Source organism: Coturnix japonica, chromosome Z (assembly GCF_054131305.1).
Source record: "Coturnix japonica strain WE chromosome Z, WE-NBRP24, whole genome shotgun sequence".
NCBI lineage: Eukaryota > Metazoa > Chordata > Aves > Galliformes > Phasianidae > Coturnix > Coturnix japonica.
The window spans coordinates 31,609,751-31,623,523 of NC_140702.1; the positions used below are offsets into that span (position 1 = coordinate 31,609,751).

The 13,773-nt window shown below is 40.2% G+C and overlaps 1 protein-coding gene across 9 annotated transcripts in view; it reads left to right on the forward strand.

Moving 5' to 3' along the window:
• The first annotated feature begins 2,349 nt into the window (after nt 1-2,349).
• Nucleotides 2,350-13,773, forward strand: part of FSD1L (fibronectin type III and SPRY domain containing 1 like) — a 32,646-nt gene continuing 21,222 nt past the window's right edge. For 7 of the 9 annotated variants that reach the window (XR_014939300.1, XM_015849629.3, XM_015849630.3 and 4 more), the window contains exons 1-4: nt 2,350-2,452; nt 5,972-6,067; nt 6,977-7,108; nt 10,651-10,752. Coding sequence is in view for 5 of the 9 variants with exons in the window: in XM_015849629.3 (XP_015705115.1) it covers nt 2,438-2,452; nt 5,972-6,067; nt 6,977-7,108; nt 10,651-10,752 (345 nt within the window). In the remaining 4 variants the exon portion in view is untranslated. Of the gene's footprint in view, nt 2,453-2,796; nt 3,136-5,971; nt 6,068-6,976; nt 7,109-10,650; nt 10,753-13,773 lie in introns of those variants that run through there. The other 2 variants (XM_015849634.3, XM_085528619.1) reach the window with 2 other exon arrangements.

The following is a 13,773-nucleotide window of genomic DNA, read 5'->3' on the forward strand; positions in this document are numbered from 1 at the left end:
GTTATGAGTCATTTACAGTGGGGATAGTGAGGCACTGCCACAGGTTGCCCCGTGATGTGGTTGATGACCCACCCTAGGCACTTTCAAGACAAGGCTGGATCAGGCTTTGGGCAATATGTTATAGGTCTGGGTGCCCCTGTTCATTGCAGGGGAGTGGGACTAAATGATCTCTGCAGGTCTCTTCCAACTGCAAGGATTCTGTGACGATTCTATGATGATTCTATGATGAACATACGTACAGTGACATGCATTACTGCTACTGTGCAAAGCACAAATATCTCATTATTGTTTCCATTATAGCAACCCTAATAACATGAAACATTTCTTCTCACAAGTCCTCCCTGTTTCCAAAATCTCCAATCACACACACACAAAAAGATTACAAACAACTTTGCAGAAAATTCTAGCAGATATTCTGTTGTTCAGTGTGGTCAGTCTGTGTTTGTGAAGATGATAAAGGAACCTATTAAAACAAGAAATTATTTCCCAAAGGTGAACCTTCCTCTGAATCTGCAGTTTTGTAATAAGAGAGCATGTAAGAAGATGTGTGGTTGGATCTTTCCACGTAATCCAGATCTCAAAGAAAGAACTCTCAGTTTCAGAAATCACAATTTCTGCTCACCTCTCCTTAGTGTGGCCTTCAAAGTGTTTCATAGGCAAACGTGCCCCTTTATGGGGCTGATATTACTGGTACACATTGGCATGTGACTACAGGCACTAATTCTGAGCTAGCTGTCTACTTCTCTCTCAGGCCAAGACACTGAAAATCCTTAGTTTTGTTTCTGAACTCTTTGGGGAAAATGGCATTGAAGACTCTTGTTTTTGATTCATGGAGTATTGGTCCTGCTGAGTCTGCAGTCTTCTTGAGAAGCTGTGTCTAAAAATGTAGGCATTTATTTTAAGACCTACAGCTGCTTTTTTAAAAAGCGCCAGCACTGATTTTTTTTTTATTTTTATTTTTATTTTTATTTTTTTAATCCATGGGAAGAATGCAGAGTTTTAAAGAAAATGTCCTGTCCTGAAAGGATGCAGTCACCAAGAAGATGAAATATCTCTGGACTTTGAAACTGCTTGCTACTAATTTGCTACGGAAAGGATGTACGTATGTATATATGTATGACTTGATGGCTTATAACTGAGCAGCTTCAGTCATCATTCAGTCCTGCTTACTCGTTTACCATCACCATCCATGTAGCCCAGCAGTTGCAGGCTGCTGATTTCCCCATTGGTGGTCTGAAACAATTCAAGAGATTTCTGGGTTGTCCTCAAACCAAAGCCTGTTGTTTGATTTCTTTTTCTGCTCAGGGCTAGAAAAATCAGCAGGTGTGCAAGTCAGATCTGGCTGCTCTGAAATGGATAGCAAGTGGGAAGGTCTTAGTTCTACCAGTAAGTTCTTCCCCTGCAGGTATAAGACTGCTTGCTCCTCATCAGGAAGTCTTCTGTGACTGACGAGATTTTTCTTCCTTTTCCTTTACATGTAGATTCTACTTGTATTATAATGTGCACATAAAGTGAAAATGCCTACTGAAAACTGAGGGCTGTTTCCTTGAATTTCTGTGTGGGTTGTTTGCAAAGATGATGATGTTTCAAAACGGTGGGGGAAGTGTTAACATAGAAATGAACGCAAAATTAACAGTTTAGAACTGGGAAGCGGCTAACTTGGGATACAAGGACAAAATTATCTCTACAAGAACATGCCATCCTGGAATCCACTAGCATTGGTTGTGGGTATCATGTGGAACAAAGGAGATATCATATAGCTGAAGTATGCAGTGAACCCTAGAATGTCAGCTAGGGCCCAGCCTGCGTGAGGTGGGATGTCTGCAGGAGGTCTGTGGATGATGCTGAGGGGCCAGAGCTGCACTCTTGGTGCATCACACCCCCTCACTTTGCTCATGTTTTCCTTGCTGAAGCCTGGCCCTGGCTCATGCACAGCGAAGGGCATCATAGAATGCCAACCAAGGGCTGCTGCCCTGTTTGGCTTTTGGGGGAGACAGAGGACCCCCAGACATGACTATGGAGTGCTTGTGGAAACCTGATTGTAGTGATTTCTGCACTGTGAGGCAGCAAACATTTCCATCAGTGAGGTAATTCCACACCAACACAGCAGCCGTTCTAAGGCAGCAGCTCTGTCAAACATCACCATTACGAAATTATGATCCCCACGTGAGCGCTCTGCTGAAAAACTATTGATCTTTTTCAAATTGCATTAGCAGTCTCTGACACGACGCAAGGCTGCCGGCCGGAACACCCTCCATCCCCGCTCAGCTCCTCCCTCCGCGCTTGCGTTCGTTGTGACGGAAGGCGGGAGCGGGCGGCGGCCTGGGGGCGGGTCGGGCCGCGGTACTTGAGCTAGAGGCGGGGCCTCGCCGCCTTGCCTTGCTCTGCGCTGCTCTGCCCAAGCCTACCCTGCCTTGCCTTGCTTCAGCCGCCTGCCATGGAGGAGCAGAAAGTGAGTGCTGCTGGGCCCGTGGGCTTCGGCTGGTGTTGGGGCTGGTGGAGGGTTCGGGGTGCCCGGGCGGCCTGTGTGAGGCGGTGGGGAGGCGGGCGCTGGGAGCTGTGGGTTGCTCGGGGCCGTGTATTGCCGTGTATTATTGCCGGTCGGCTGGGGAGCTGGGTGTCTAAATACGGTCCTCTGCAGAAAGTTCTGACTCAGCCCTTCGGCTTGCGGGCCTTCGGGCTGCTCTGCTTTCCTCTGCCTGTAAGCCACCTCGTGAGCAATGTCTGTGCATCTTGTGTTGCTCTTGGCCTACATCTTTCGGATTAGGGATCTTTGTTATCTTTCTTGTCTTCAAGTGTTTCTGTGCTGGTGCTTCGTACTCGCCAGTGCTTCAGAAGGCGAGACACAAATTGCCTCTTCTTGAGTCTGGGGCTGCTTTACAAGCATTAACCTGGGAGGGCTACAGCTGTTCTGGATGCTTCAAGCTGGTGTGCCTGATACCTTCAGTCCTGTCTGGGTTTCAGTACTGCTGAGCGCTCTGAGTACAGTAGTACAGTTGCAGCTCATCTCATATTTCACTGTGCTTCGTCTGCTAATTTTCTGCTGTCTTCAAACTCTGGCAGCTTCAGTGAGTGGAAGAAGTGCAGCAGATTAGGCTAATGGGGGCTGTGGAAGTGTGTCCTCTTTGAAATGTGGTCAGTATGAGACTGAATTTAGGCTGCTTTGGGAGCTCTGTTTTGAATCCAGCCATGTCATAAAACTTACTGAGCAAACTGACAACTTGCTACTTAAACAGAACTGATGTAACTTTATTGAAGTTTACTTTTCAGCTTCTACCAGGTTTGCATCTGCTTCAACAGGTGTCATGCAATGTCAGTTACTGGTCATTCAGTGGATGATATATTGTCTTATGCTGCTGGCAAAACTACAAGACACCATATGTTGTGCGGCTTCATCTCCTCTTTCATATCTTTTTATGTTTTTATCCTTTGTACGTAATCACATAGCCGAAGATCTAATACCTGTTATTGATCAGAGGAAAGCATACTGGCAATGATTAAAAGCTGACTTTGTTCCAGTGGCTTGTGCATACCAATGTATTGGATCCGTGTGGAAAGCTTTTGGTAGCAGACAGGCTGCAGAGGTGGCCTTTGAGATCAGGGCTGTCCTTGAATTAAACAAACAATTCCAGCTGGCTCCAAGATGTTCCTGCTGCTGGCTGCATGGAGGTCACCAGCACTGCGGATGGTGCTTCTGTGATAACACAACATTAAAAAAAGTTTAAGTTCTAAAAATTTAAAAAAACAAAAATCCAAAACCACTGTGCAGCATCTCTTGTGAAAGACAAGTGAGGAAGAAGTGGGAAAAAAGTAGCCCTGCAGCCATGCAGGTCAGTGCAGAAGGAGGTCTGGAATTGTTCCAGGTGCTGGAGGCAGGAGTTCCCTGCAGCCTGTGGGAGAAACCATGGTGGAATAGCAGTTTAGTTTTTATTTTTCTCTTTGCTAATCTGTTGGGAATAAGTTAAATTATACTTTCCCAAGCTGAGTATGTTTTGCCCATGGTGGCAGCTGGTAAATGATATCCTTTGTCCTTGTCTTAACACTCATTGTTTTTCACCTCATTTTTGTCACTGTGCCCTGCTGAGAAAGGGGAGTGAGAGTGTCTTGGTGAGCACCCAGCCACTGGCTGAGGTTAACCTGCCCCAGGTGGTCAAGAAAAATGCACTGTGTTTTTAGGCCTCTTGCATTTGCGTTTGTGGAAGTCATCTTTCTCTTCAAGTTTCAGCATACTTTGTGGAATATATTTGGAGAAATTTGTGGCTTTGTTTAAAAAGTTCTGTACTGATTGATTGGTCAGTGAAACTTCAAGTATGAAAATTTGTTTGCTAAGATTTGCTGCTGTATTTTAGATCAACTGTTTAAAGGATTACCAGGCTTTCTTCAAATGTAGATCTTTTCCTTTAGTCACATGCATCTATGAAAGCTAAAAGCATTGTTCAGAACCATGTACAAGAAGACCATTTTTTTTCCGCATGGTAGCACTGAGTAAGCCCTAAAATCCCAGCTGAAAGAGGATTGGGAGTTTTCTTGTTCATCCAAATTGACAGTTGTGTTTATAGGATCTAAGGCTTAGCTGTGGGCTGACATGCAAAAACAATTGCTTCTAGTTGGTAATGAATGTAGAAGCAGCTGGTTGGATGATTGCATTTATCTGGCAGTCTGTGCACAAAGGTGTCTTTTAAATGTGTTAGACTTTAGCCCAGCAATGAGCAGATTCTGTAGTGAAGTGATGAAGACTTGCTTTGCTCACTATTTGCGCAAGAAACCAATCTGGTTTTGTTTCTGCATCTGACAGTCTGAATTCCAGGCGTTGCTTGCAGTTGAATTATGTCTTTTACAGTGTGAATTGTGATAGTGTTGTGTAAAGCAGCAGGATTTTTACTTTCCTCTGACAAAGTACAGCAGTATGCAGTCAGTGGTCCACAGTCCCAGTAAATGCGTCATACAGGATTCTCTTAAAACTTGTGAGGAAGGGAGTCAGGAAAAAGTGGGCTTGGGACTATTGGAAAGGTTTCTTAAAGGCAAGGCAACATCAGGGTTTGCTGTAGAAGTAGATGCTATCAAAGGATAAAACATTTTTCTTGCTTTTTAGCAGACATGATATCTTTAGTAAAGGGTTAAGAAATTGCTGGGGGGAGGGAGGTGGTACATGAGATCATGACCTCTGTGCCATCTTTTAGGTAGCCCACCTCAAAAACTGGCTTACAAGCTCCTCTGTCTACCTTGATTTCCTGTGTTGCCAAGTAACAGTGACTCAAAACTGAGTCTAGCTGAATAATAAATACAAATTACAATTAAGACAGCTTTCACTATTTTTTCAAGCTGCATAAATATGGCATTGTAGATTCAGATTTGTTTTGAGAACTGGTTTATTTGTTGTTTTGATATGTTCAGAATTTGAACTTTACGATAAGACTGAGTTTTAAGTACCAAGACTTGATGTATTTTATTAGTCTTCAGATATGAGGGCGACTTCACTTCAGAAATAGCTTACAAATAGCTACTGGCTTTACTTTGCTGATCACATAGGATAAACTGTTAGCTTAGTTAATTTCTTTCTTTCTTTCTTTCTTTCTTTCTTTCTTTCTTTCTTTCTTTCTTTCTTTCTTTCTTTCTTTCTAATAACGTTTATTTTTCTTAGGGGTTTCTTTTCAACTGTTTTATTTTCTTTATTGCTTCTCTCTCATTTGCTTTGTTCTGTCTTCTAGAAAGGTTATGTAGGGCAATGTGGTGACAGTAAGTAACCTGGTTGTTCAGGTGACTTCGGATTTTCAGTATAATTAAAGTTATTTAATTTGATGAAATACTTCTTAGGTCATTAACCTTTTCTTCATTACAGAATGTATCCTGTGGTCTTGTATTATAAGAGTTGAACTTACTATTAGAACATGCATGGTGAATCTTCATGTGTGGAAGTGTTAACCTGCAGAAGAAACCTTTAATTATTTCTTATTTGTCTTTATAATTCCAGGAGACTCTGCAGAGGATCATCTCTACCCTTGCAAACAAAATTGATGAAATTCACAGCTTTGTTGACATGCTGAACCAAACAATAAAAAATGTTCAGGTATGTTTGTTAGGATCTGTAGCCTATGCATGGCAGGGAACTGCTTTTTATCAGCTTTTATAAGCCTTAAACTGGTTTTGTAGTGTGTAAGGGGTGGCCTATAAAAGTCAAATGTATAAAAATAACTTCATGCTGGAACCAAATAGAAAAACATTTTATTTCTGCTTCAGCTTGGGAGGTGGTTTTGCTTCTCTTGAGGAAAGCAGTCTGGGGTTTTAATTTGTTCGGAAGAGAGTATCTGATTTTGATGTGTGACCTCAGACTCATGTCAGTTTCAAGTTCTTTGTTATTTTAGACTTCTGTTGGCAGACTAACAAATGAGACCAACTGAGCACCTGATAATTCTTTTCTCTCTCTGTAGTTAGTATTTGCAAATTGTTGGGTTAAAGTCAACAGTTAAACGTAATTTTTAGACCATTTACCCCTTAGCTGAGGTTAAAGTTCCTTTAGTCTGTCAATAAGCAGTTGTTTCTTGTAAAAACTGAGCCAAGTTGATTTCAGAAAATGAAGTTGTTCAGCAAGTCTTTAAGATGGTCTTCTGAGTGCAGTTTAGTTTCAAATGAAAATTCTTCAAGTGGAACTCTCTAAGCTCCTGCTCACAAACATCTGGGAGCTAATATATAATTGTGAGAGGGGTGAGGGTTTTTAGGCATAGAATACAGTTTCCAAATACTGGTTCTGTGCAAGTTGGAGTTTTTGTGAATTTCAGTCTTCAGCATACTGATGTCTTATCCATCTAGAAAGGGACCCTCCGTTTAATATTTAGTGATAAAATGAGGAACAAGAACAAGGTATATTGTGGTCATGGCAAAGTGTATTTAGGTGAACCATGTGATTTTCAATCAAAAAGACAAGTGAGTCTGCATTGCTAATACTACAAATTGCTGCTGTTTTCAATTCTCTTCTCAGATAAACTCTTCTAGTGTGATCAGTGAACTGGATGATGAATTTGATGGTCTGTATTCTATATTGGATGAGATGAGAGGGAGTATGGCCAGCACTATTCAGCAAGAAAAGGCACGTAAAATTCAAGCTCTTCAGGTAAGTGTAAAACATCATCTGAGATTCTTTGCAACTAGGTACAAGAATTTTTAAACTGATGTTTAAAGTCTTACCTGAAAATGAGATTATTGACAGTGCTGCAAGAAATGGAATAACTGCAAGGTAAATGTCTTTGTGAGTGCTTCTCTGGCCTCTTCTGGTCTCTAGTTTGTGTATATCAAGGAAGTGGTATAACATGTAACTTACAGATGGAGAGTGGCTCCATAGGAGCAGGGCATATGTTTAGATTTTCAAACTAATAAACAACTTCTGGACTGAGATTGCTTTGTTTCTCCATTTGGAATACAAACAGAACAGTATATGAACCTGTTTGATACCTGAAATGATTTTTTTTTTATTATTATTATTTTTACTTTGTATGGAAAAATGTTTGAGAGTTGCATAGGATCATGTTTAGTGGTGGGCACCAGTCAATTACATTTCATGGTTTTATGACTGTATGATTTAGTGCAGGAGAATCTTTACAATGGACTTAGCGATACAGAAGTGAAAGTTCAGCTTCTTGAAATAGGTATGAAACCCATATATTTACAGTAAAGTGTAGCCAGTTAGCACTAGCTGTCAGAAAGTGTAGCTACATGGGGATATGGAGGTTAATTAATCCCATAAACAGAAGCTTTTTTTTTTTTTAAAGCATTTTTTGTTATATGATCTAACTTGTAGTATTCTTTTGCCTCTTAAATCTTTTTCTTTATTTGCTTATACATGGCATTAAGGAAGATGTTTGCTCTTGAAAAAAGGAGCTTTTTCTTAGCTAGTAATTCTAAAGAAGCTCAAGGAGCTTTTTAATGCAAATTCCACAAGTCTCCTTACTCATTCTGCTTTACACGAATCTTTAGGAGGATGAAGCATTTCAGAATTTCTGGGTATACATCTTAAGGTTTACTTTTTGATGTCCACTTTTATTTTTCTCTTCATGTCTGCTTTAAGACCTTCTGAACATCCTTGACAGATGGTGGTCATGCAGCTCTAAGTATACTTAAATTTAAGTATTTAGTGCTTCTCAGTGAGTAACCTCAGGAGAAATTCAGCTGTAGCTTATGTAGATCATTCTGCCATATAGTGAATAAAAGCTGAGGTTCATCTTGTAACGGCTCTGGAGGGGAGAACTATTTTGGTAGTTAGTCAGCTAGCTGTCTGACTGTACTGAGAAATTTTCTGAAGGTTAAGCTAATTTGATTGAATGGTATAATTTAAGTGCATTCTAAAAGCTTGTTACTGCCTGGTGTATGTGTGGAATGGGGAGCTACTATTAGGCTTGAGTGAGGGTGAAAACAAATGGAGTGTTGCAGATAACTGAGGCAATTGTTAAATCCCTTATTCATCTTCAGCTGTGGCTGTTATCTAACTTCTTGGCCTAAGGGATGTTCTCTTGGTGACAGATCAGAACTTCTCTAAGGTGCACAGCAGGAGTACTTTTTCCTTACAGTGAATCTACTAAACTAAATTGACAAATAAAAACTGTTGTGCTGAATGCATCAATCCAAGCTGTTACCATTGATTGGAATTAAACTTAGTATGAGGAAATCAAAAGGTTTCGGTGTGGTCTAAACTTCATGTTTAAGGGAACTTAAGGGACTTAATTTGTCTTGAAACATTTGTATTGGTGTTGTGTGGTACTTTAAGAGACTGATTTCATTTTTAAGCTAGTTTTACAAATCTTCTTGGATGTTAGTGCTGAAAATCTAGAAATTACTCCTTGCTTTAAAGGTGCACTTTTGTTTTTAGGGCAGTACTTTTTATTAATGCTAAAGTGTTGGATGATCACAGCCTGAGGTTTATGGTCAATGGCTCTATGTCCAGGCTGAGGCCAGTGATGAGTGGTGTCTTCCAGGGATCTGTCTTGGGAGCAGTGCTCTCCAGCATCTTTGTTAATGACAGAGACAGTGGGATTAGGTGCACCCTCAGTAAATTTGCTGATGACACCAAACTGAGTGGTGCAGTTGATAGGACAAAAGGAAGGGGTGCCATCCAAAGGGGCATTGAACCTGATGAGGTTCAACAGGACCAAGTGCAAAGTGTTGCACTTGGATCAGGGCAATCCCAGATATGTATACAATACAGGTATGTATACAGACTGGGAGAAGAACTCCTTGAGAGCAGCCCTGTGGAAAAGAGCTTGTACATTCTGGTGGATGGAAGGCTGGGCATTAGCCAGCAGTGTGTGTTTGCAGCCTGGATGGCTGATTTTACCTTGGGCTGCATCAAAAGATGCACAGCTAGCAGGGTGAGAGAGGTAATTGTCATCCTCTGTTTTGCTCTTGTGAAGCCCCATCTGCAGTACCGTGTCCAGGCCAGGAGCCCCCTTCACGGGAAAGATGTGGAGCTGTTGATGTGGGTCCAGAGAAGAGCAACAGAGATGCTCAGTGGCTGAAGCACCACTCCTACAAAGGCAGACTGAGAAAAGCTGGGCTTGTTCAGCCCAGAGAAGAGGACTTGAGGGGCACTCACAAGGAAGACTGACCTTATGTGAAGTCTGTTACTGATAGGATAAAGGGAACTGAAAGAGGGAAGGTTTGGTTTAGTTATGAGGGGGAAATTCTGTACTCAGAGTGGTAAAGCACTGGAATGTGCTACTTAGAGAAGCTGTGGATGCCCTGTCCCTGCATGTATTGAAGATCAGGCTGGATGGAGCCTTGGACAGCCTGATCCAGTCAGTGCCAACCCTACCCACAGCAGGAACTGGAACTGAGTACATTTTAGTGTTCATTCCATTCCAAGCTGTTCTGTGAAAATGTTACTTGCTATTAACTTGTTGTGAGTTATAACAGTGTATTAAGTATTACATGGATAGAAAGACATGTTGAATGGCTGTAGATAAGCTGCAACAGGTGTAAAATGTGTGTCTTGTGTCACCTGCAGTTGGTTTATAGTCCTGTGGAGTATTCAAAATTAATCTGTTTAGGAGGTGTATCCATAGTTATGTTAGAGGTTCCTTATGGACTACTTTATTTACTGGAAATGGCTAATCATCAGTTGATCCTCGAAGAAGTTTCCTATGGCTTTTCTTTCTCGGTTCCTCTTTCCTTATCATTCATTATACTGTAGTACTTGTTTTTAGGATTCCTATGCTAGTTCTAGATCTGAATTGGAAAAAAAATCCCGTTCCTTTTTGATGTTACTGCTACGAGTTCATTGACGAAGGACGGTTTTGTAGGTTGAAATGAGAGAATACATCGACTTCAGCATTTCTTGGCTTCTGTAAGCCTAATGTTGTGGGAAGTAGGCCTTAAGAATCAGATTTGCCTTTCATATACCAGTTCAGCTGTATTTCCCCTCTGGGTTTGTAGAATGTGCTCTATACCACTGTGCATTTGTCAAGCACAGTAAAGTTCTAGTTAAGACTCACTGTAAATCAATTGACTATCTTAGGTAACCTTGTAAGTAATTAAAGAGGCATAGCAAAGCCATGTAGCTCTAGTATTAGTAACTTTTAGTATTAGTATAGTAACTTTTAGTTACTTTTAGTATTGGTTACTTTTTAAATATGAATGCATAAAAATATTCTTTTTTTTCATCAGAATCAGCTTAGCCAATGTAGTAAGGCCCTGGAGAGTTCTGAAGAGCTTCTGGAACTTGCTGCACAGTCACTGGACATAAAGGACCCTGTGAAATTCTCAGAGGTAGAAAATATTAAATGGATGTGTGTGAGGCAGGTGCTGGTATTTGGATTAATTTGTAGTAGCCTTTGTGTTATGGTAATGGACTCAGCAGAGTACTAACTGTGTTGTTAAGCCTGTAGTGTTGAGTTTTAATTTGCTTTTGTCAAGCTGGCCTACTAAGATCTGGTGTTCAAAGAAATAAGGTTGTGGTAATGTTCAAATGTGATCTTCTGAGAGTGCTCACAGAAATATATGAATAAAGTCCAGAAACTTTTTCCAGATTAGTTAGTCGTAGGGGCTTGCAATACAACTCACATCTCCAGGCAGTTCCTTGGACCTTTAGTAGCTTCATCAAAAGTACAGGGTAATCCTTAACATTTGTAGTAGGGCTCTTACTGTGGGCCATGGTGAACTCAACTCTGGGACATTTGTTGCTCTGTTGCAGATGCATGGGGCTGATGATTGGACAAAAAGAAGTTTCAGAGTCTACACTTATTCCCTGTATCAGTAGAGTTAACCTGTTACAGTTGTCTTTCTGTTGCTTTAGTATCACTTTATGATACTTAAGTATTAAAGAAGTTTGAGACCTTACCCGCGCAGCTGTGAGGCTTTTCTAATGACTGCTACTGCATTTTATCTCTACTAAAATAAATGTTGCCTTATTTAGTGTGAGGAGGAAGGAAAAGGAATGTCTTTTCATAGATAACTAACAGCATTTAACAAATCTGTATTGATGCTAGGGAAGTCAACCCAGAAAGTGATAGTGAAATAAATCCCAGTAAAACTAAACTGAAACTTTGTGGTAATCAGCCCTTAAAGCCACAGCAAATGTCTTGCTGTTTGCCCTACGTTATTGCATGACAATTGCAAAGCATCCCAGTATTCTAAATGCAGTTGTATTTGTTTTGCAGAACTTCATGAAGGCTATGGAACTCACACTTATAACCTGAACCCTTTAGCTTTTCTGAAAGATCTCATGAAACTGAATTCAGGACAACTTTTCCTATATTCCCCAAAACCTGCTAATGTATTTGTATACTGTGTAGGCTAGAGCCGGATCTGGGCCTTGCACTGTGATTCTAATACAAATAATGCAAGTTCATCTCAGCACGCTTATGTGCTGGAAGAAGGATATATTGACAAACAAATTAAACTGTTCTAGGTATACTGAGTCAGTACACTGTGTTCTCTAATGTACATTTGCTGTAATAATTCTCACAGTAATAGCAGGATCAACCCCACCAAATCCACCACCAAATTACTTTGTCTTTCTGTCTTTTAATGGGAACAAGAACACAAGTTACAAGTTACTCCAGAAGAACGGGCAGGAAAGCTGTCTTTGCCTTTCATGGCTCTTGGCAACATGTGCGCTGTCTTGTTTTAAGTGTCAGTTTTGATTCATTTGCCTTGAAGAGTAACAATTCCTAAACTAAATGTTTTTCCTAGCATTTGTCTTTTCCGACTTGTAGTGATGTACAAAGATTGTTAACTCTTGATCAGCATGTAGAATGTAGCTTTGTATTCACTGCAAGTTGTTTGTGTACAGGTAATCTGTAATGCTTGTTTACAGTCAAACATACAAAGGTGAGTTACTGAATGTTTAGGAGAAAATGTCTTTAAATTTGGAGTTTGAGGCTTAAGATACAGGATTCCAGTTCACTGAACTCCCAACATCCAGGATTTTGAGCTTTTTTCAATAGCTTGAACTTAAAAATGTCTCAGGTGTTTCAGGCATAGTAATACTGAATTGACTACTAGCTAGTTAAATTTACTGAACTGTTAATTGGAATACCTTTTTTAATTGGCAGATGGTTATTTTTTTTGTTTGTTTTTGGATCTTGCAATAAATCCATTCAAGAGAAAGAAGCTCAACACTAGGTTGTATTTTTTTAGTGTAGGGTTGTTTTTTTTTTATATACTTTTAATGAATTAGGTTACCTGGAGGTCAGAGCATGAACACCAAACACATGCAAGAGTGCAGTGGTTGGATAGGATGTGATTTGACACTGCTGTGCAGCCAACACGAAATTGGCTGGGAACTCTTTTTTGTCAGTCATCTGGAAACAAACTGAAGTCAGAGGAGTTAAGACAGGACTGTCTTGCAGAGAAGTGTGTTCAGTGAATCCTGAATGCCACATATTCCACCAGATGTAGAGATTACAAAGAAGAGTTTGTAAGTAACACTGACTTGTCTACAGCTGTCACATAGGAAAATCAGTAATAGTTCCAGTGGTAACTTTGGTTTAATATAAATCAAAGCTATCTCTTAAACTAAATTATTTGTGAACATCTTTCTGCTTCCCTCTTTGGAAACATAAGATTATTTTTGTATAGCAGGGATTTCTTCCCCCCCCCCCCCCCCACACACACACACTCATTTATACTTAAGAAAAAAATTGTAGGTCCCCAATTTGTTTGATTTGCAAGTTTATGTATAGTCTTCGGGATGGATGGTAGTAAAGATGAATAGATGAATACTACCTTAGTAGCAATGTTAACTCCAAATAGAGATTCAAGAGGTATCTCTCAGGCATCGTGACTTCAGGTTTTCAGTTTGCAGTTTCTCTTTGTGAGGGTCTGGGATTTTTATCTTTCCAAATGCTGGCTAAGATTTGTCTTTGAAATATGACGTTGTTTCTTCACTTCTTCTTTGTTATCACTTAAATACTGAGGAAAAATTGTTTTGTATTTTGGAATATTGGCCTACAGTGACTGCCTTTTAGGAAATGGTGTTGGAGTAGTACAATAACTTCCAAAGAATACATGTTAGTCCTATTTTTTGTGTGAATATATGACATAGATAAGTCAAGTATGGTTGAATACCACAAACCACTTTGCAATTTACATGGAAATAACAATCATTAAATTTTATCAACTTATTCATGGGGCTCTTTTGAAATATGTTGGAGAGTAACTTAGCTGATGTAGAGAAATCTGCAGAGACAAAATTACAGACAGGAAGTTGGTAATTTGGAGATGGTTTTCTGTGGTTCTTGAGAATGATTTATTTCCAGGTAATATACACTGTTGCAATTCTAACTA